Below are 20,209 nucleotides of genomic sequence, written 5' to 3'. Positions count from 1 at the left end.
GCCCTTTCCCTATGCTGCCACAGCAGCACGGCTGTCCCTCTACACTTCCCCAAAGCCTGACACCACAGCTGGTGCCTGGTCCCATGTGCAGTGTCAGTCCCCGGAGCCAGATTGGGTGGCTGAGCTGGAAGAGACTTCATTTGCCCACTGGCCCCCAGGTATAGCTACAGGTGCCCTGGCATGGGGAGTGCACTGGGGCCCCCTGTGGAGCCACTGCCTGCTTTCCTAGAGGGAGGAAGCCCACCCCTGCCCTGGAGCTTCCCCTGCTGGTCCGGAGTGGCTTGAAGCCTCCCACTAGGGCTTCCATCTGGACAGCCCCATCACAACCTCTTAGCCATTCTATGTCCCCAAGTCCATGGGGACAGCGCTGGCCTGAGTGTGGCCTCTGAGGCCTGCCCCCATCCTAGAGCAGAGGTCAGAGAACCTTTCCACTTGGCAGAGCCATGAGGTCAGCTCTGCCCCCAATGGCATTCCTGGAGCCACTGTAGAGTGAAGACCCCCAGTTCGTGTCCCACTCCCCCCAAGACCCACCAGACGTGTGGACAGTTGGCAGCCAGGAAACGCCTGCCCTGCAAAAGCTGAGTCCTTCTGCTGGGTGGGTTCCTAGGATGGCGCCAGCTTCCCAGGCCCCTAAAACCTTTGGGAGTGCAAAGCGGGTGGGAGGTGGGCCCTCTGCCCCTCATGGGCACAAGATAACCTGCAAAGCAGGGCATTCTCTCTTCGCTCTTCCTTCAGAACTGCATCTGAGTCATGCTAAGTGTGGGAGTCCCAGGGTCCTGGAATTCTGCCTGTCCCCATCCCTCAGCCTTCAGGCCCAGGCAGTCTGGGGTGCTGGCCTCAATTCACCCAGAAACAGGCAGTCCCAAATCCCCAAAGAGGGCCGACCCGGGCCCAGCTACTGGTGAGCAGGGACAAAAAGGTGGTGCTGACACAGATGGGACCCAGCCTTGGGGACTCTGATGGGGATTTGCCAGCAAGGATGGCTGAAGCTGGGGGTCCCTGGCCCTGTGCTGGTGTCTGAGCAGCCTCACATCCAGCACTGCAGATACCAGCCCTGCAGGACTGAGGGGCAATGGAGGGGAGAACCACAGTCCACTGGAAGCAGAAATTGTCACCTCCTACCCCAACCTTCCCAGGGGACCAAAAGCCTCCAGGGCCCAGGCTTGCCCAGAGTCCTGCCTCCCCTGGAGTGGGGAACAGGGAGGAGGGGCATCCTCAGGGGCTCTGCCCAGCCTCACTGGCTCTCAGTATCCCACCCTGATTACTGTGCCCAGGGTAAAAATAAGCTGAAGCCTTGGGCCTATGCAGGACCTGGATTCCAGCTTGGTGACTGCGATCTATGTGAACCTGGGGACGTTTCGGGTGCCCTCTGGGCCTTGGTTTCTCATCTGTGCACTGGGCTCTAATGGCGTCCCAACAGGGCAGAGCCTGGCACCGGGCTGTAGTTCTGAGGCCGGCAGGCAGATGGCAGTGTGGGGCTGGCAAAGAGCCCTGTCCCGGGCAGTCCTGCCCTCCACCCAGGGCAGAGCGGCCCCCACCCGGAATCCAGGATGGGTTGGGGTGTTGGTCATGCCAGCCGCCAGGGGTTGCCCACTCACACTGGTGAGGCCCAAGATCCCACAGCACCTTGTTCAGCCACCAGTGAGACCAGAGAGATGGGAGTGGACCACAGGGCTCAGCCCAGCCCCCATCTCTGTGCCTCTAAATTGGTACCACTCAGCACCGCGGCATGTCTTCTCTGAGGACCAGGGACTCAGACCCAACCCAGGCGGTTGTTTGCAGGTGCATGGAAAGCTTGCAGCCTGCTGCCCTCAGAGGGTCCACTCCGTCTCCCAGCTACAGTCAGTTGGTTCTCAACCTTCAAAGAGGTCATCCCACCTACCCCCTAATGAAAGACGTCATCCACCTACCCCCAAAGAGGTCATCCCACCTACCCCCCAAAGAAAGATGTCATCTACCTATCCCCAAAGAGGTCATCCACCTACCCCCAAAGAAAGACGTCATCCCACCTACCCCCAAAAAAGACGTCATCCCACATACCCCCCAATAAAGACGTCATCCCACCTACCCCCAAAAATGTCATCCCACATACCCCCAAAGAAAGATGTCATCCACCTACCACCAAAGAGGTCATCCCACCTACCCCCAAAGCGGTCATCCCACCTGCCCCCAAAGAGGTCATCCCACCTACCCCCAAAGAAAAACGTCATCCCACTTACCCCCAAAGACGTCATCCCACCCCTGTCTTGTGTGGCTTTTTCACTGCTCCATCTTTAAAATGAAGACTCATGCTATTCCCCTGACCCCTATCTCCCTGGAAAACCCCTATACACACTTCAAAACCCAGCTGGGACGTTACTTCCTTGAAGAGCACACTACCCTGGCCTATCTTCTCTGCCCTCTGCGTCTCTGATAACAGTGCAATCCTTGTCTCAAATCCGACAGAACCCTTGAGGGGCAGAGCTCTTGTCTTTCCCCTCCTGACCCTGCCTTTGGCTGTGAACCTCCCTGGCAAGTGTGTTGTGAACTGACGCTGCGAGTGTCTAGTTCTCAGTAGAAAGCTAGAAAGAGCTCTGTAAAGGACAGTTGGTGGCAAACGTCACCATGTCTTAGGATGTCGGGAAGTTGGTTAAATGCAGATTCCTGGGTCCACCTAGACAGTCTGATGCTCTAGGTCCAGGGTGGGGCCCAGGAATCTGTGTTTTCAACAAGCAGCCCAGGGGTTTCTGGTGGGAGTAGTTGGCGACCCTCACTATGACGGCAGGGGCAGTGCCCAAGATTGGAGCTAGGCCCTCACCTGGAACCTGGCTCCTTCACTTCCATCTGATCAGGAGGTCTCCAGTAAGTGCGCAAAAGTCTCTGTAGAAGGAGGCCTGGCCACTAGCCTGAAGAGCTGCTGCCCATGGGGCAGCAACGGACTGGTCCCGAAGACCCTGGGGTTGGCTCCGGACAAGCCTTCCTGGGACGACACAGATAAACTGGAGCAGTCCGGGTGGCTTCCTGGAGGAGGCAGGTCTAGGGAAAGGAATAGGCTGAGAGGAGAAAACCTGTGTGGCAATGGCTGGGAGGTGAGGCCCAGCCAGGGACCCTTGGGAGCCCACCACCATGGGCTGGACGTGAGTCCCTGTGGGGGCCCAGGAGTGTCTGGGGTGGTGAGCCATTGCTTAATAAGGTAACTTGCCGGTTTTCTGAAATCGGGGCGGTTTTGTCTCACAAGGGTGCTGATGGATTGTGAGGGAGAATTAGACCTGGGAGACAAGTGTGGGACCAGGATAAGGGACTGGCACAGCGCAGAGGCCAGGACGCAGCCCCCTCGCCCTGGGGAGGGGGTCGGGGACCGGACACCATGGTGTGAGGGGCAGGGGCTCGGAGATCAGCATGATGCAAGGGCAGCGTGTCATAGCCAGCTGCCTGGTCCTGGCCCTGTCGTTCGACCCCACCACGCCTCAGTTTCCCTGGAATGGGGTGGTGATATTGCTCTAGGGAATGACTGCTTCCTAAAAGCTATTGGGTTTTTTTTTTTTTTTGGTTTGTTTTGTTTGTTTGTTTGTTTTTACATAGCCACTGTTTGCTCACCTGTATGGGAATCAGATAGTGGCCAGAGGCAAGGGACAAATGCCGAGGTGGGGAGGGAGAAGCTCAGGTGATCTGCAGCAGTGGCTCATTTGGAAATCTGGGGAGCTGGTGCTTGTGGAAGGATTCTCTGGCCATTCTGTCCTTCAGAGGCTAAGGAGGGCCATCAAAGAAAATTCAGTTGTTGTTTACAGATTCTCTAGAAAGCCGAGAGGGCTCAGCAGTCTGCAAGCCACCAGCTGTCCTCACACGGGCACTTCCTCTGGAGGGAGGCCGGGGGCACACGCCTCCTTCGCAGGATCCTCCCCACCCCTTGCAGGGCCATCGTGAAGATGAAACAGATTAAATATACGACATGCTCGCGGCAGGGCCAGGCACAGTGTGGGTGCTACGCAGGCCCTGGTTCTTGCTCCCATTCTGGCAAGGAAGAGATGGGACCAGTGTCAAGTTCAATGGACTTGCGGGAAGGAGCACTGTTTGCAGTGCAAGGCAGGGGGCTGCCGAATCTGATTTTAGGTCTGGGAGGTAGAGACCTTTGTAGGGTCTCTACCTACAGGGTCTGTGGGCCCATATCTAGTATAACTCTGGCTATCTTATGTATTTTATTACACTGGAACAGCTCGTGCCCTCAGTCTCTTGCCTGGGCACCTGGCTGGCTTGCCGCCCACAGACCTTACGCTCATTTTACAGATGCTTAGGGAAGTGAAATGACCTCTTCCTTTTCCGGCAGCGGAGCCCATCCTGTGTCAGTTTCCCCTCCCGGGGGCCTAGTAGTGAGTGACAGGTGCCCTTCTGAGGACATCACCAAGGTCTTGCATGTGGCACATTGAATCTCGCACATCTGGTGTGCCTGGGCTGGGGGGAGATGGGGAAAGGCGCTATAGCAGGCAGCACCCGAAGGCTGGGCAGTTCAGGACAGCAGCCAGTCTCTGTTTCAGGGGCGGAAATTCCCAAGGCCTAGGATCCAAGGCCTAGGTGTCTCTCGCCTGTCTCCAGGTATGCTGGGTTCCCCTAGGACAGATGAGCTGCTTCAAGGGAAACGCATGCATACTTGGGTGCCTTAGAGCAGTTGCCCTTGTCCTCTCCTTCCATCCTGTGCCTGGCTGGGCTTCCCTAGGCCCCTACATGACCAGCAGGCAGGCTGGGCCTCCAGCATCATTAGCAAAGGCAAAAACCATTTGCGTGGTAGAGCCACCCCAGGAGGTCCACCAATTGCAGGCTCTCGGAGGCAGGCGTGTTCTCCGGGTTCTCCAGGAAATGGGCTGAGATGGAGTTAGGAGGGTAAGAGGTTTTGCGGGGTAATGCCTGTGAAAGAGGAGTGAGGATGGGACGGGACAGGAAGAGTCTTGCAGGCCATGCAGACCTGACGGTCTCACCTGACTCCGCCTGGGCTCCAGAGCAAGACTGATCCCAGGAGAACCTCCATGTTTGTTGAATTCACTGGCCCTATAATTGAATGTGTCAGAAAGCCTTATCCATTTTCCCTTCGAGATGGTGAGAGATCAAGGTTGTGACGGAAAATCAGGCTTGTGGAGTTGAATTTGCATGGATTAAGGAAGGTGCAAAGAATGCCACCCCCAGCAGCATCTGTAGGGAATCCCATGACTAAAGCAGGGCTCAGGTCTTGAGGCACGCTTCTGTCCGTGTAGACCAGTGGAGACCTCAAGATTCGTCCTCAAGTTGATGTGAACCAGTGTTGGACTCAGCCTCTCTAGCTTCCATCCCCTCTTCCCTGTTAGGGGCCGTCCTCCATCAAAGCAGGCAGCCTGTGGCTTAGAATGTCAGGGATTTTGGGTTCAGATCCTGGCTCTGCCACCTACCGGCTGTGTCCTACCAACGTGGGCAAATGACTTAACCTCTCTGTGCCTTACTTTCTCCTCTGTGGAGTGGAGATGCAGTCGCCCCCATGTCAGCGGCAGGGATGGTGTGGAACTTTTCATATGCAATGTTTCCTGCAGAGCCTGGAATCCAGTGAGTGCTCTGAGTTGGCACATATAGCATTCCCACTCATGTTAGTCAGCTTAACCACTGCCAGGCTGGGCTGGGGACCTCAAGAGGCCACCATCAGTCCTGACCATGACACTCTTGTGACACATCCCCTTGGAGGACCTGTCCCCAGCAGTCTCTGTGGCAAAAGACACTCCCTTATCCCCTGCCCCCACCAACTGCAGAACCTTGGAGCAAATTCTTTTTTTTTTTTTTTTTTTTTTTTTTGAGACAGAGTCTCGCTCCGTCACCCAGGTTGGAGTCCAGTGGCCAGATCTCAGCTCACTGCAAGCTCCGCCTCCCGGGTTCACGCCATTCTCCTGCCTCAGCCTCCCGAGTAGCTGGGACTACAGGCGCCCGCCACCTCGCCCGGCTAGTTTTTTGCATTTTCTAGTAGAGACGGGGTTTCACCATGTTAGCCAGGATGGTCTCGATCTCCTGACCTCATGATCCGCCCGTCTCGGCCTCCCAAAGTGCTGGGATTACAGGCTTGAGCCACCACGCCCGGCCCTCGGAACAAATTCTAGTCTGATTTTCCAGTCTGACTCACTGAGGACATTGTCCCATCTGCTGAGTGTCCTTAACGCACTCACGATCTCCACGGAGCCCCAGGGGCCTCTCCAAGGGCGAGATGGAGAGAAACAGATGGTAAGGTGCGTCCCAGCCACCTGCTCTGCAGTGGCAGCCAGGGCTCTTCTCCAGGGGCGCTGCGGGTTGAGGGGCTTGCCAGAGCTGAGGGCCGGGATGTGGAGCTGAAGACATGCCCGCCATCAAAAGTCCAGATGCCCGGGCCCATCCAAGGAACTGCCCCCCAGATCTAAGTCCCTAGGTAGGGCCCAGGCCTCTGCATTTATTAACTGGCTCTTGGGTGGAGCTGGTGTACCCTGAGGCTGTCTACAGGGGTGGGGGCTAAGTCCTTCTTTGTTCCTTTGATCAGGGCCGAGGCCGGCTCGTTAGGGCACAAGCTCCGAGTGGGAAAAAAGTGATGGCCTCACAGGAAAAGGGGCCTGGAGACCCGTCTTCCCCTTCCCCAACCCCAGCGGGAGCTGAGGGTCTCACAGACAGAAGAGGAAGTCCCGTTGGGTTTGCAGTTTATTAAGATAATCAGTCAATTTCTTAAGTTATTCCTTTGTTAACCGGAAAACATCTCTGGAGAGAAAATGCACTCTCTGTGTAGATACATAAAAATATATCAGTCATTTCGCCCCTCCCGGATGTGAACGTAATCTCCCCTCCTCACCTCCCCAGAGGGAGCTCAAGCCCCAAGGAACCTTCCCCTCCCCTTTTGGGGGTTACCAGGGGAGTGGCAGGGGCAACTGCAGAGTGCGTTCAGGTCTGAGTGGGGAGGAAGGCTCAGAGGGGCATCTCCTTGGCACCCTGCCACAGTGCCGGCTTCTGGGCTGTTTGTTCAGCGGCCTGCTGGGCTGCCCCAGGCTGGGGCCTCCCCCAGCTCCCTGTGCACACTGCCTTGTTCCAGGGAGCCCTGAGCCAAGCCTTCGTCTGGCTCATGTTCCTCCCACAACATCCCACGGGCAGGGGTGAGCCTGCTGCAGGAAGGAGTAAGGTGCTGTCATTGCAGAATCTATCACACACAGGAACGCAGGCTGAGGATGGCAACCTGGTCCCCTCAGTGTCTCTTTACACTGACAGCTGAGCTCCGACTCCCTCCAGTTCAGACCCGACCTCACACAGGTGGCAGCATTTCCGAGAGCTTCACCGCCTCCGCTGGGCACTTGGTTTTGACATCAGGGGTGCTAGTCCTGGAGGCGGTGCGTGGACGGGTGTTAGCTGGGGACGCCCTGCAGATGAGGCTCCAAGGCTGAGCACCCATCTTTCCATTTTGACAGGCAGTGCCCCAAATCTTCAATACTGGAGGGCATGGGACACTGGCAAGGCCATGGCTCAAAGTATTTCTAGGCCTTCCCCGCCCCCAATATAACCAACTCCAGCCCTGGCATCAGCATCCGGCCTTTGTCCAACCTCCTGGCTCAACGTCCACCAGAGGTGGCTCAGCGTCCGCCATAGGTGGCTCAGCGTCCGCCAGAGGTGGCTCAGCGTCCGCCATAGGTGGCTCAGCGTCTGCCAGAGGTGGCTCAGCGTCCGCCAGAGGTGGCTCAGCATCCGCCAGAGGTGGCCTTCAGACCTCTTGGTGCAACCTGCACGTGTGCAAAAGCCTGTTTTGGAAACACCCCAGGCCAGCAGCAGGGAAGAGAGGCACCCCTCTTCCCTCACACACGGCCTTGGCCACCAGCACGGAACACACGGGGCGGCAGGGCTCTCAGGGAGCGGCAGCCACTCCCACCAGCTGAGGCTGGGATGCCTGTGTCCTCGCACTGCTCGGGGCTGTTCTCTGCTTCAAGGGCACGCTATGGACACATTCTTCTCCCCTGACCCTGAAGGTGGCCACCACCTAACAGTGTGTGCCCCTACTGCCTTGCCAGCTTAAGTGCTAAAAAAAATAGATGCTTTTATTGAGTCCTGGACACCAAAACAAGGAGATCACCACCTAGCCTGTAGGTCAGGGCAGGCAGCCGAGAGCCACCTCCTTCCACATGGGTCCTTGGCCTGGCAGCCTCCCTGCCTGCCTCCTACCAGAGTGCCAGGCCGAGCTCATCCTGTCCGTCCTCCCGGCTCCTCCCCAGGGCTCCCGGCTCCTCCAGCACCCCGGGCCGGCCCCAGCCCCGTCAGAGCGTGGCAGGGCCCAGGAGGCTGGGGGCAGGGTCCTGGCACAGCTGCAGCTGCACGCTGGCGGTGAACCAGCAGCTGGGCCGGCCCAGGCTGCAGTGCAAGGTGGTCCGGAAAGTGCTCCTGGCATGCTTGGGGAAGATGATGGTGGTGCTGCGGAAACGCAGGGCGCGCGGGCGTGGCTCCAGGGTCAGCTGGCTGCGGTAGTTGCGCCACGTGCAGTTGGGTGCTGCCACGATGGTCTCGCTGTAGGCTGTGACGGTGGGCACAGGCACATAGAAGACCTTGTCCTGGAAATGCTTCTCTGAGGCGTACTTGACCTCGGAGTTGCAGCTGGAAAGGACAGGAGGGAAGCGGAGTGAGCCCAGGATGGGGAGCAGCCCGATTCCCTGCCCACAGCATGGACACGAAAGGGCCCTGGGCAGACGCTCTGAAGCCTAACTGGTGTGTGTTGCTCTGAAATGTCAAGGTCAAGAAGGTCAAAGAAGGACTGAGGGACTGTCCTGGCTTCACAGAGCCTGAAGAGGCAAGACAGCTAACCGCTGTGAAGGACCTCGACTGGATCCTGAACTGGGGAGAAAAGTAAGCCGGGAAAGGACCTTATCGGGATGACGGGTGAAACTGAGCCATGTTGTGTGGGTTAGGTGCTGGCATCACCGTGTGCACTTCCCTGATGTTGACAACTATGCTGCTATCATGGAGGAGGATGTCCCTGTTCTTGGGAGACACACTGAAGTATCTGGGGGCTAAAGGGCAGGACGTCACCAATCTCCCCTCAAATAGGGCAAGATATAAACAACCCGTGAATCTGTTTGAGACGCACATGCAACCTTTCAAAGAGTTTGAAGTTATATCAAAATACCAAAAAGTCCCTTCAGCACCCCTGGAGGAGTCACTGACTAGCATCCCCCAGTTCCACGTCCAGAGCTTTAGGAAATCAAACTGCAAGCTCTGGGAGGGAGCGAATCCTCGCCATCGAATCCCCGAAGGTGATCACAAAAGACTTGTGACGGGATCAGAGGTCCTGAGGGCCAAGCTGTCCGTCCTCCACCCTTGCTGGGCTTCCGATGATCGAGTTTTGGCTTGCATTTTAAAAACTAGGCCATGAAGGCTGTTTGGGGATTGAAAAATAATTTAGAAGTGGACCCGTTTGTCTCCTGGGACCATTGCATGGCTGGCAGGGGCAGGAGGCAGTAGGTCTCAGATGCTTGGCTGGCCCCACTCGACAGGGACAAGCGGATGGAGAGAGCCCCATAGATATGTGGGAAAAATCACAGATCCCACAGTCCACCTTCAGGAAGCCTGAGCCCCAGCAGCTTCAGAAGAGGGCAAATTGACGTGGGATGTTCCCAAGCAGGGGTGCCTTAATTCAATTCACATGCCACCTAAGATGTCATGTGCCTGGGAGGGCACCCAGTACACTTACAGTGCAGTAGCTCAGGGGTGGCCTCAAGAACCTAAGTTACAGTCACAAAGAACATGGAGCAGCTGAGTGTCCCCTAACTCTTGGACAACAGAGTGAAAAGGGGGCCTGAGTTGCCTGAATGGTTTGGTTGTGAATACCTAACAATCTGGCAGGGGCTGGGCGCAGTGACTCGCACCTGTAATCCCAGCATTTTAGGAGGCTGAGGCAGAAGGATCACTTGAGCCCAGGAGCTGGAGACCAGCCTGGGCAACATAGTGAGACCCCATCTCTGCAAAAAAATACAAAAATTAGCCGGGCATGGGGCTGCACACCTGTAGTCTCAGCTACTCAGGAGGCTGAGTTAGGAGGATTGCTTAAGCCCAGGAGGTTGAGGGTGCAGTGAGCCATGATCCCACCACTGCACTTCAGCCTAGGTGACACAGTGAGAGCCCATCTAAAAAAAAAAAAAAAAATCTGGCAGGAGAAGGGAGGGAGAGTTAGGGTGCACAAGTGGTTATGTTTATATATTTTCCAATTTTTCTGAGAGGTTGGATTTAAAATAAAAGCCTGTTGGAGCAGACGGTAAATGGGGAAATGGGAAATGGCTGAATAGGCCTGCGGTGGGGGCATGGGGTGGATACAGGGGGTCCCTTGGGGTCAGAGTCTCTTAAAATCAGTTTTGTCTCTGGCTAAGACACGGCCATTCCCAGAAGGCAGCACCCAGAGGGGCCGCCTCGAGGGTAGGGAGCCTCCTGAGCCCCCAGCCTGGCCTAGTCCCCACCCCCATCCCACAAGACAGTCAGGACCAGCACCCAACCTCCCACCCCCTCCTCCCACACAGAGCCCAGTGGCCCACTCACCGGATCTCATGCGTGGGTTCCGGGTTCACCTTGATGCTCTCCCCAAAGAACACCGGCAGCATGCGGGGCCTCATCTCCGGCGCCGGGGGATTCGGGAGTTGGGAGGATGGCTGTGGGGAGAGCCAGGGACACAAGGTTATGCAGCCCCTTGTCGCAGTGGCCTCAGCTCCCTGCTGGGCACATAGGACCACCTGACAGCCTCTGGCCCTGGCTTGGTCTGGAAGCTGTTTCGTGGGGCCCATCAGGAAGCCCACCCCAGAGCTCCTCCGTGGGATCCAGGCATTCAGGGGTCTGCCCAGTCCCCACCACCAGCCTGGCCCCCGGCTCCCAGATCTCAACAACGGGTGTGGTCACGGCCTCTCACTGCAACCTCCAGGCCACACCCACCCCGGAGCCCAGCTCAGAGCCCTGGAGAACTGGGATCCCTCTGTGCTCTTTGCCGGGCTGAAACCATACTCGGCCTGGAGAAAGGGTTCCGAGCCCTTCTTGATGCCACCCAAGGCTCAGGTAACCTCCAGAGGGGTAGAGACCCCACCACATCTGTGTATGTGGCACACCTGCCAGGGAGGGACACACAGGTGGGAGCTGGCCAGGCCTGCAGAGGGGCAAAGGAAGCCGATCAGAATGGCAGATGTCTGCAGGAGAGCAGGGAGGGCCTAGCCAGCATCCACATCTTCTAGAAATGGCACCACATCTCCCTGAAGACAAGGACTGGATTGGACATGGGCGTGTAACCCACACTGGGCCAATGAGAGCTACCCAGGTTCTCCTCCAGAGCTGTGGAGACAGCTCCCGTGTGGGGGCTAAGAATGTGGGGCAGGGGTTTGGAAACCATGTGGAAATGGAGCTCCACTGAGGAGAGCAAGAGTCAAAGACGGTGAAATATCAAGTCTTTCCAACATTGTTCAAATGCCTGGATCAAGCCACACCTGAAACTGTCCCTCAGTGTGAGCACCAGCAAATCCATTTTGAGGGAGGCTTCAGACCATTTGAGCTGCCTTTCTGTCACTTGCAGCGGGAAGAATCTTGGCAAGGTGGGGAAAGAGAGTTCCATGGGAAAAGAGGCCACCCACAGTCCCTTCAGAAAGAGCCCCTTCAGACAGACACAAAGAACGCACTCTCTGTTCCCCTCCCAAATCCACCCCACAGCTCCACGCTGGGAAGTTCTTTCTCTGGTCTGTCTTAAAGTCTGTCCCAAAATTCCACTCCCTGTGGAAGCAAAGACCATCAGGGCCATGCCCCTGCCCAATGCTCCTCACAGGAAGTGGCCTAAGGACCCCCACCCCATCCTGCTCCTCACAGGAAGTGGCCTAAGAACCCCTACCCCATCCTGCAGCCCACCTCCCCCTCCCCCCAGCTCAGCCGCTGGTTCAGCCCCAAACTGATTCTGAAAACACAGACCTCTGGCCTCTGCTGCCTCTCCTCATGCCAACATGGTGACACTTCTGCCCTCCCCTCCCCTACTCTTCCCTCCTGAACTGTTCCCTGCCAGACTCAGCCTCACAGGCCTTTCCCCTCTTCCACCTACCCAAGAAAACCCTGTCCATCTACACGTGGGGGTCCTTCCGGGCCAGCCCAGCAAAGCCAGTGTCTTGAAGTAGAAGTTTCACTTAGGGCAGGGCCAGGAGGCTCTGCTTCTAAAGCCTTTTTTTTTTTTCTGAGACAGGGTCTCTTTCTGTCACCCAAGTGCGAGTGCAGTGGTACAATCACGGCTCACTGCAGCCCTGACCTCCTGGGCTCAGGCGATCCTCCCACCTCAGCCTCCCACACAGCTGGCACTACAGGTGCATGCCACCATGCCCCAGCCAATTTAAAAAACAGTTTTTGCAGAGACAGGATCTCACTATGTTGCCCAGGCTGATCTCAAATTCCTGGGCTCAAGTGATCCTCCTACCTTGGCCTCCCAAAGAGCTGGAACTCAGGCGTGAGCCACCACGCCTGGCCCCTAAAGCCTTTTAAGGCAGCCCTAGATGTTCTCCTTGAGGTGTTGCTGTGACACTCAAGTCACGGCCAACCCGTGAGGAACACATAGTAAGAGCCAGAAAGAAGCCCTTGCTCTTCAATGCCATTGAGATTGGGGATGTTTGTTACGAGGCATCCCCCCGCCTGAGCAGCCTATGCTGGGATAACAGGGGGCCTGGCAAGGCCACTCCCTAGGACCTGTGCTGGAACTACACGTGCCCACATCAAGGGCTCAGGGAGGTGAAGGGCAGGGCTTTAAATAACCCGCCTATTTTTCAGATAGCTTGTTCATCACTGAGGTTATGAATCATAGACCCAGAGCATATGAATAGCATAGCTTTGGAGAAAGCATGAGTGTAGATTCGAAGAGATGCTCACGGCCATGGCAGAACGTCTTCCATTCAGCTCACTCACTGCGCACCTACTGTGTGCCGGCACTGCGCTCTGAACTGCTGCTACAGTGGTAAACAGAGAGGGTCTCCTCACCTCATCAGAGATTGCTGCCTGAATCCCCTACTACTCTCACCGACGCCCCACCAATGGACTAAGATGCCAACTGTCGGGAGGGCTGTGATCGTCAGGGTGACGAGGGCACGAGAAGGGTTTGACCACCAGGTAATCAGGGAGGCCTTCCCTGTGCAGTGCCACCTGGGACGTGATCTGAGGGGTGAAGCCGAGTTCACTGTGGCCCCAGGGCCCACAGGTCCTGGCGCCCCCCACATTGGGCACCGGGGCCACACAGCCACAAACAGCACCCAGGACACCCACACACCCTCAGCCCTGCCTCCCCCTGGCATGCAGGCCACCCTGGGACCCTGTTCTAGGGCTTCTAATACAGAGGCCACTAGCTACATGGGGCTGTTCAACTTAAATTCTTTACAATTCAGCAGTCCTCGTTACATTCCTCAGTCACACCCGCTACACACTGGCAGCTGTCGCACTGGCCGGGGCAGATCCAGAACACGCTCACGGTCTCAGCAAGCACCCTGCACAGGCTGCCCTAGGGGGATGCAGGCTATGGGTGAGGTTTCAACCGGCAGGCCAGCCCCAGCCCCAGCCCCAAATGACCACTGCATGCTGTGTGCAGAGGCCCTCAAAGTAAAGGCCCCCAAGATGGCCCCATCAATGGCTCTGCTCTCCTCAGAGCCACTCAGGCCGCTGGCTGGGCAGGTCCTGGGTTTGCCCCTGGCTCTGTCTGCTTGTGTCAAAATGGGGAGGGCTGGAGGTGCCTGGGGTAGAGGCAGGGACCCAAGGGAGGTCACAGTCTGGTCTCAAACATGCAGACCCTCTCCCTGGGAGATGGGGCATGGCCCAGTGTGGCCAGGACGAGATGGACCCACAGAGGTCCTTGAGAGAAGCATCGAGGGTCAAGGCATGGACACCAAAAACACAGCCAGAGGTAGCTTCCCAAGGACAAGGGCAGTGTGGGTCAAATAGGGTCCCCCCAAAACCCCATGTCCACACAGACCCTGTGAATGGGATCTTATTTGGAATAAGGCCTTTGCAGATGGAATTGAGGCTCCTGAGATGAGGTCATGTCGGAGGAGGGTGGGCCCTAAAGTCAATGACTGGTGTCCCTACAAGAGTGGACACAGGATGGAGGCGGTGGCTCACGCCTATAATCCTCTGGGAGGCCAAGGTGGGTGGATCACCTGAGGTCAGGAGTTTGAGACTAGCCTGGCCAACACAGTGAAACCCCGTCTCTACTAAAAATACAAAAATTAGCCAGGCGTGGTGGCTCACACCTGTAATCCCAGCTACTAGGGAGGCTGAGGCAGGAGAATCGCCTGAGCCCAGGAGGCAGAGGTTGCAGTGTGACGAGATCGCGCCATTGCACTCCAGCCTGGGCAATGGAGCGAGATTCTGTTTAAAAAATAAAAATAAAAAGCGGATGCGGATGCACAGGGACAATGTGGAGGCAGGGGTGGCAGGGGCGCAACCACAAGCCAAGGAGCACCTGGAGCCACCAGGAGCCAGAGAGGCGGGAAGGAGCCTTCCCTGGGGCCCTCTGAAGCGGTGTGGCCCTGCCACACCTGGATTGGAACTCTGGCCTCCAGAACTGTGTGAGAATAGAGTTCTATTGTCTCAAACCCCCCAGTTTGTGGCAGGGTTTTTTTTGTTGTTTTTTTGTTTTGTTTTGTTTTTGTTTTTTTACAGCGGCTCTAGGAAGAGCACACAAAAAGGCCACATGCTAAAAATCAAGACAGGAGCGAACCCTGGGGCCTGTGCCTCCCAACCCTCCATGAAGGCGCCGGGGCTGGCTGAGACCACCCGTGGGTACCCGGCCTGGCCTCCTCCCATCTTGATCAGGGACTGGGGATGGCTTGTGAAACCAGTTTATCGGTGGAGTCCTCCCAGGGGAATGGGAGAGAGGGGCCAAGCAGGTGTCAATCAGGCAAGGCGGGGGCACAGCCATGACCAGCTGGGGCCCGTCACACCAGGGGCGCAGGAGTGTGGCTGCCCCAGCACTGGTCCCATCTGGGACAGCAGGCTGCTGGCCACTGCTGCCCCACTCCTGGGGGTGGGAGTCACCTTCTGGGGAAAGAAACTCCCTTTCCCCCAAGGACGGGTCTCTAGGAAATGGGAGAGCTGCCAGCCGTGGGCAGCCGGGGTTCAAGGCCACTGGGGACGGAGGCAGTGAGGCACCGTGCACAGCGGCCATGACACCTCCCTGACCACTGCCACTGGGACATGGCACTCAGCAGGTTTTGCTTACCCATTGATTTCTCGGTTTGCAGCCCTCTCCCTGCTCTCTGGCCCTACCTAGATTATGATGCCCCCGTGGATGGGAAGGCACGGTCTCCATCCCCTACACCCCAGCGTCTAGTGCATGGTGATGCTCGGTGCTTTGTTCTCGGCTGAAGAGGGGACAGCTGGCTCCCATGGGGGACAGCAGGCGCTGGGGACCCTATTCCTCCAGGCTGGTGCCTATAACCATGGCGACCACACGCACACCGGCCTCGGGCAGAGGGAGTAGAGGGCCGACCGAGCGGGAACCATGAACTCAGAGCCAAGTCCTGCCTGGGCCTGGCTTGATATTTCCTACCTCTGTCCCCTCCCTCCCGCCCCCATACCTGCCTGGACAATGAGGATGGAGAGCTTTTTGTGCTCTCACGGTGCCGGGCACCATTCTGGGCACTCGCCACATATCCTACTCATCTGATCCTTATAAAAACCCCAGCACACAGCTGCTGGCAGCACCCCTATTAGCCAGATGTGGAAACCAAGGCCCAGAGTGGCGAAGTCATTTGCCCAAGGCCACGCAGCTGGAAGAGGCAGACCAGCGCTGGACGCTGGTGGTGCGGCTCCAGGGCCCGGGCCCTCACCCTCGTTCCTCCACTGCTTTTCATGCCCAGGGGCCTGTCCCATCACTGCCCCCTCAGCTCCAAGCTCCCGTGACACAGGCTCAAGGCTTCCCACTGGGGACCTCTGCCCGTTTCTCTCTTGGCCCCTTGTCTGTGACCCGAGGCTGCCTCTGTGCTCCCGCTGCTCTGTGCTCCCACTGCCTCTGTGCTCCCGCTGTTCCCTGCTGCCCTGGCTCCTTCTCAGTCGGCCTGGCGAGAGCCAACTCAGAGTCTGCTCCAACTCTTAGGGGCATCTTCTGTGGGGACACAGGAGTTCCCATCTACTGGCCTCCATTGCAGTAACCCCTTTGTGTTTCTGTCACCCCCAGAGAAGCAGCTCCCTAAGGCTGGAGTCCTCATCACTTCTAAGCCCAGGGCCCAGCACATCTCCGTCCCTGCAATATGGGGAGGGGAGGCTCCACACCTGCAAAGCAGCCCCTGCCCCAATCCAGAGAGCCCCAAGGCTGGGCCCATGCCTGTCTTCAAGTCTGGCAGCAGCCTATGGACAAACATCACCAGCAGCCCCATCCCTGCTAGTCACAGTCACCCCAGAACAAGGGCTAAGGACCACAGGGAGAGGATCGAAGCCCCCAGCAGACGGCCTCGAGATGGCCTCGAGGTGGCCCCATCTCTCCCTGGCATTGATACAGAGTGAGTGGCCCAAAAGAGCGGCAGCTGCTCCCTTCCTGGGTGTGGCATGCTGAACAACAGCCCCCAAAGCTGTCCACATCCTGATCCCCAGGACCTGGGAATATCTGCAAAAGGGACTTTGCAGATGTGATCAAGGATTCTGAGATGGGATACGGTCCTGGGTCACTCAGGTGGGCCCGATGTCATCACAGCGTTCCAGGGGGTCAGAGTCGGAGAGAGGCCAGAAGATGCTGTGTTGCTGGCTTTGATGAGGAGGAAGGGGTCACAAGCCAAGGAGCATGGGCCCCTCTAGGAACCAGAACAGGCACAGGAACTCTCTCTGAGCCTCCAGAAGGAACCAGCCCTGCCGACACTTTGATTGTGGGACTCCTGACCTCCAGAGCTGGAACATGACAACAAATTCCTGCAGTTCGAAGCCACTCTGTGTTTGGTAACTGGCTGCAGCAGCCATAAGAGACTACTAAGCTCTTAAGTGACTCGGGCCAATGACTTCCCGTCTCTGGGCCCCCACAGCCTCCGCGTCTCTGAAGTGGGGAGATAGGAGGACCCGGCTCCCAGGCTTCGGTGTGGCTGGGTCAGAGTTGGCAGCGACGTGGAACAGTGCCCAGCTCAGGGGTGGCACTGGGTGCCAGTGGGCCCACAGCAGGGCTCCTTGTCTCCCATGAAGGTCTGGGGAGGAAGCGCCTCTCTGGACAGAGGCATAGCTCGCACCCTTCAAACCTAAAACAACACTTCTGCTTACGTTCAGGAGCAAGCAAGCATCATTTCAGGACAGTCACTTCACAAAAACAAGGCAGTGACAAGACTGGCCCATCATCATCTTCTATGGCTCACCGTTCAGTCAACACTGACCCCAGCTGCAAGACTCTGTATGACTCCATGTTTCTAGAAATAATACACACTCCCCAAAAAATGTTATCTGAAGCTTGGCATTTTCCCAAGTGTGTGCAGGTGTTTGTTTGCTGAGCACCTACTGTGTGCTGGGCCCGGTGGGAGTGAGATGAGGCACAAGAACCCCCAGGGCCCTTCTCCCACAAGAGGGGGTGACATGAAGCCACAGGGGAGGAGAGAGGACAACACCGTGTGGAAGGGGACAGTAACATGGCCACTAAGGTTTGGGGAGGTGTTTCTTCTGTCCAGACAGGTGGAAGGGCTGGAGGGAGAGAGAGGCAGCCTGCTGCTGGCGTGACCCCCCCGTGCGCTGCCAGGAAAGGCTAACTCCTCACCCATCGAGCAGGGAGGGCTTATTTCAGAGGCAAAGCCTTTGTGCTGTGGCAGAGCCCCCGCCCCAGCATCTCTCCTTGGTGCACGCAGAATGAAGACACTGCCAAACCCTCCGGATACCGCCACACCTGGAGCGTGGGCGCCGACAAAGGCAGCCGCCTTCCGCCGGGTCCCGCTCCCTACCTGGCTGCCAGCAGCCGACAAGGCCTACTTCACAGGCTGGCCCGGGAAGCCAGAGCTCTGGGCACCATTTGCCAAAGGGTCCCGCTGAAAAAACACCAAAATCCACCCAAGCTGGAAGCACTGCCCGGGAGATACCAGAAGCTGTGGCAGCCCAGACCAGTGCAGGCTGGTGTCCCGCGGGCCTGGGTGGTGAGACAGCTCGGGAAGGCCCCGCCAAGGTCCAGGACACTCCCACGGAGCTGCAGGGCCAGATGCCAAGGGAAGATGGTGGCAGCCACCAGTTCAACTGGAGGCTCGGAGCTTCGTCTTTCTGGCTGCAGGGCTATTTGAACATCGAAATGGTCGTGGCGCCTCACGGACTCCAGCCAGCCTGGGGAGTGGGCAAGGGAAGTGCCTCTCGCGGCCAAGAAGGCAGGCTGCAGCCCTGGAAGTCCGACTTTCCAGCCACGCGGGAGCGAGATACTCCCGAAAACTGGGTCACACACAGTCCCATGGGGGCTGGCAGGGCAGGGGAGGGCCAGGGAAGGAGTCGAGCACACGCACACAGGACCTGTCATTGCTCACCTGCCCTGGCCATGCGGCCACCTTGAGCACAGGAAGCCCCTAGACAGACCCGCTCCCCACTCCCATCCTCAGCTGGTCTGCCAGGCTTCAGTGCCCTCCCACAGGCCCAGGCTCCTGTTCTGGTCTAGACAGAATCCGGTGAGATACCCTTGGCTGCCCTCGGTTTGCTCATCTGTGAAACGAGGCTGTGCTGTCGGCAAGGCCCACCCTCTGGGGCTGGGGGCCCATCAGGGATGCCCAAGGCACAAGCTGGCGGTTTCCTAGGGGGCTCAGCATCCACCTCGAAGCTCTGGGATGTCGGGACAGGGAAGAACGAGTGAGTCTCAGGCACATGGGAGAGTCACCCAGATGCCATCCTTCCCTCCCCACTAGGAGGGACAACAGAGCTGGCCCAAGCCCAGGTTCCCAGCTCCTTCCAGGGTCCAGGGCAAGCCTGTTGTAGCCTGGGGAGACTGGGCTTACTCCCAGGCTCCTGGGCAGCAGGACGGTGTTGGGGGGCGGGACAGGCCCTGGAGGGTGTTGGGTCCTGTGGACACTCGCCAAGGGCCCACCAGGCCCCACCCGCTTGGCCCAGGAGCCTTCCCCAGGAGCCGCTGGGGCGGGGATGAACACTCACTGGCTGGAAGTCAAAGTACACAGGGGCTCTTCGGAGCTCCCCACCTTCCTGGCTGCTACACAGGCCTTAGCCCATGGGCCGGTGAAGAAAGATAGCCGCTCTGTTGTCGAGAGCTCAGTGCCTCGCGGTGACAGCCTGCCAGACCTGGAGTCTGCGCCTGGCTGGGCAGGGACTCACAGGAAGGCACAGCCTGGGTGACACAGGGCCATCCACAGATACTACGGCCCAGCTCACTGAACCATGAGCTTTCACACAGGAGCCAACTAGCGGCCCATCAGTGCAGGAGTGGGAGGCAGGAGGAGATACCCAGAGCCCTCCCATTGCTGCTCCTGGAGACAGCAGGACAGCCAGGGAGCCCCACACGGGCCGCAGGAGAGGTGTCCTTGCCAAAGCCACATGGAGCCTTGCAACAGCTTCCCCTGAGCTCAGCCCCTGACCTCCCTGGAGGAGAGAACCTCCGGTGCTGTCAGAACTTGATTGTCGGGGATATACAGAGGGAATCTGAGACCAAAGCACATGGGCTGGGCTAATGTTAACCTGGACCATCACCCATGAGGAAGATGAACCAAGGAGGAGGCATTTAAGCACCAAGAATTCCCACCCTTCTGATGACAGCCTTGGCTATTGGCGAATCCTGGGGCAGGGGTGGGTCTTTCTCAATCTCCCCCAACGTGGCACAACGGGGCACCTGAATGTGATTGTCGAAAGGACACAGTCTGCTTGTGGGGGATCCCAGGAGACCCTGAGTGGATCAGGCTGCTCCCTGGAGAGCCAAGAACTATCAAGGGCCCAGCAAGGAACCCACGGGCCCAGGATCTGACAGCCAAAGCAGAGAAACCATGAGCAAAGGGTGAGAAACGTCACAAGCTTGGAGGCGGTGCTCCGGCTGGGCTCCCTCCTGAGATGCTCCGGCTGGGCTCCCTCCTGAGATGGGCAGGCCAGAGGCACCCAAGTCAGCAAGACGGGTGTGGCCTGCCTTGTGTCCCCCACAAGGGTAAGTTCAAGTCCTGAACCCTGGTACCTGCAACTGTGACCTTATTTGGAAAGAGGGTCTTTGCACATGTGATCAAGTTAAGACAAGGTCAGATTAGATCAGGGTGGACCCTGATCCAAGGACTGGTGTCTTTATAGGAAGAGGGATATCTGGACATGGGGA

The 20,209-nt window shown here is 57.8% G+C and overlaps 1 protein-coding gene across 3 annotated transcripts in view; it reads right to left on the bottom strand.

The window, feature by feature from the left end:
* Positions 1-6,638: 6,638 nt before the first annotated feature.
* Positions 6,639-20,209, bottom strand: part of RFLNA (refilin A) — a 346,540-nt gene continuing 332,969 nt past the window's right edge. For all 3 annotated transcript variants that reach the window (XM_074008336.1, XM_074008337.1, XM_005572593.4), the window contains 2 exons: positions 10,510-10,619; positions 6,639-8,577 (listed from right to left, as the gene is read on the bottom strand). In XM_074008336.1, coding sequence (XP_073864437.1) covers positions 8,244-8,577; positions 10,510-10,583 — 408 coding nt within the window. In that variant the 5' untranslated portion in view covers positions 10,584-10,619 and the 3' untranslated portion in view covers positions 6,639-8,243. The remainder of the gene's footprint in view (positions 8,578-10,509; positions 10,620-20,209) is intronic.

The sequence above is a fragment of the Macaca fascicularis genome, chromosome 11 (genome assembly GCF_037993035.2).
Source record: "Macaca fascicularis isolate 582-1 chromosome 11, T2T-MFA8v1.1".
Classification (NCBI taxonomy): domain Eukaryota; kingdom Metazoa; phylum Chordata; class Mammalia; order Primates; family Cercopithecidae; genus Macaca; species Macaca fascicularis.
Note: the sequence above shows the minus strand (reverse complement) of the source record. Positions and strands in the feature narration are given on the sequence as shown.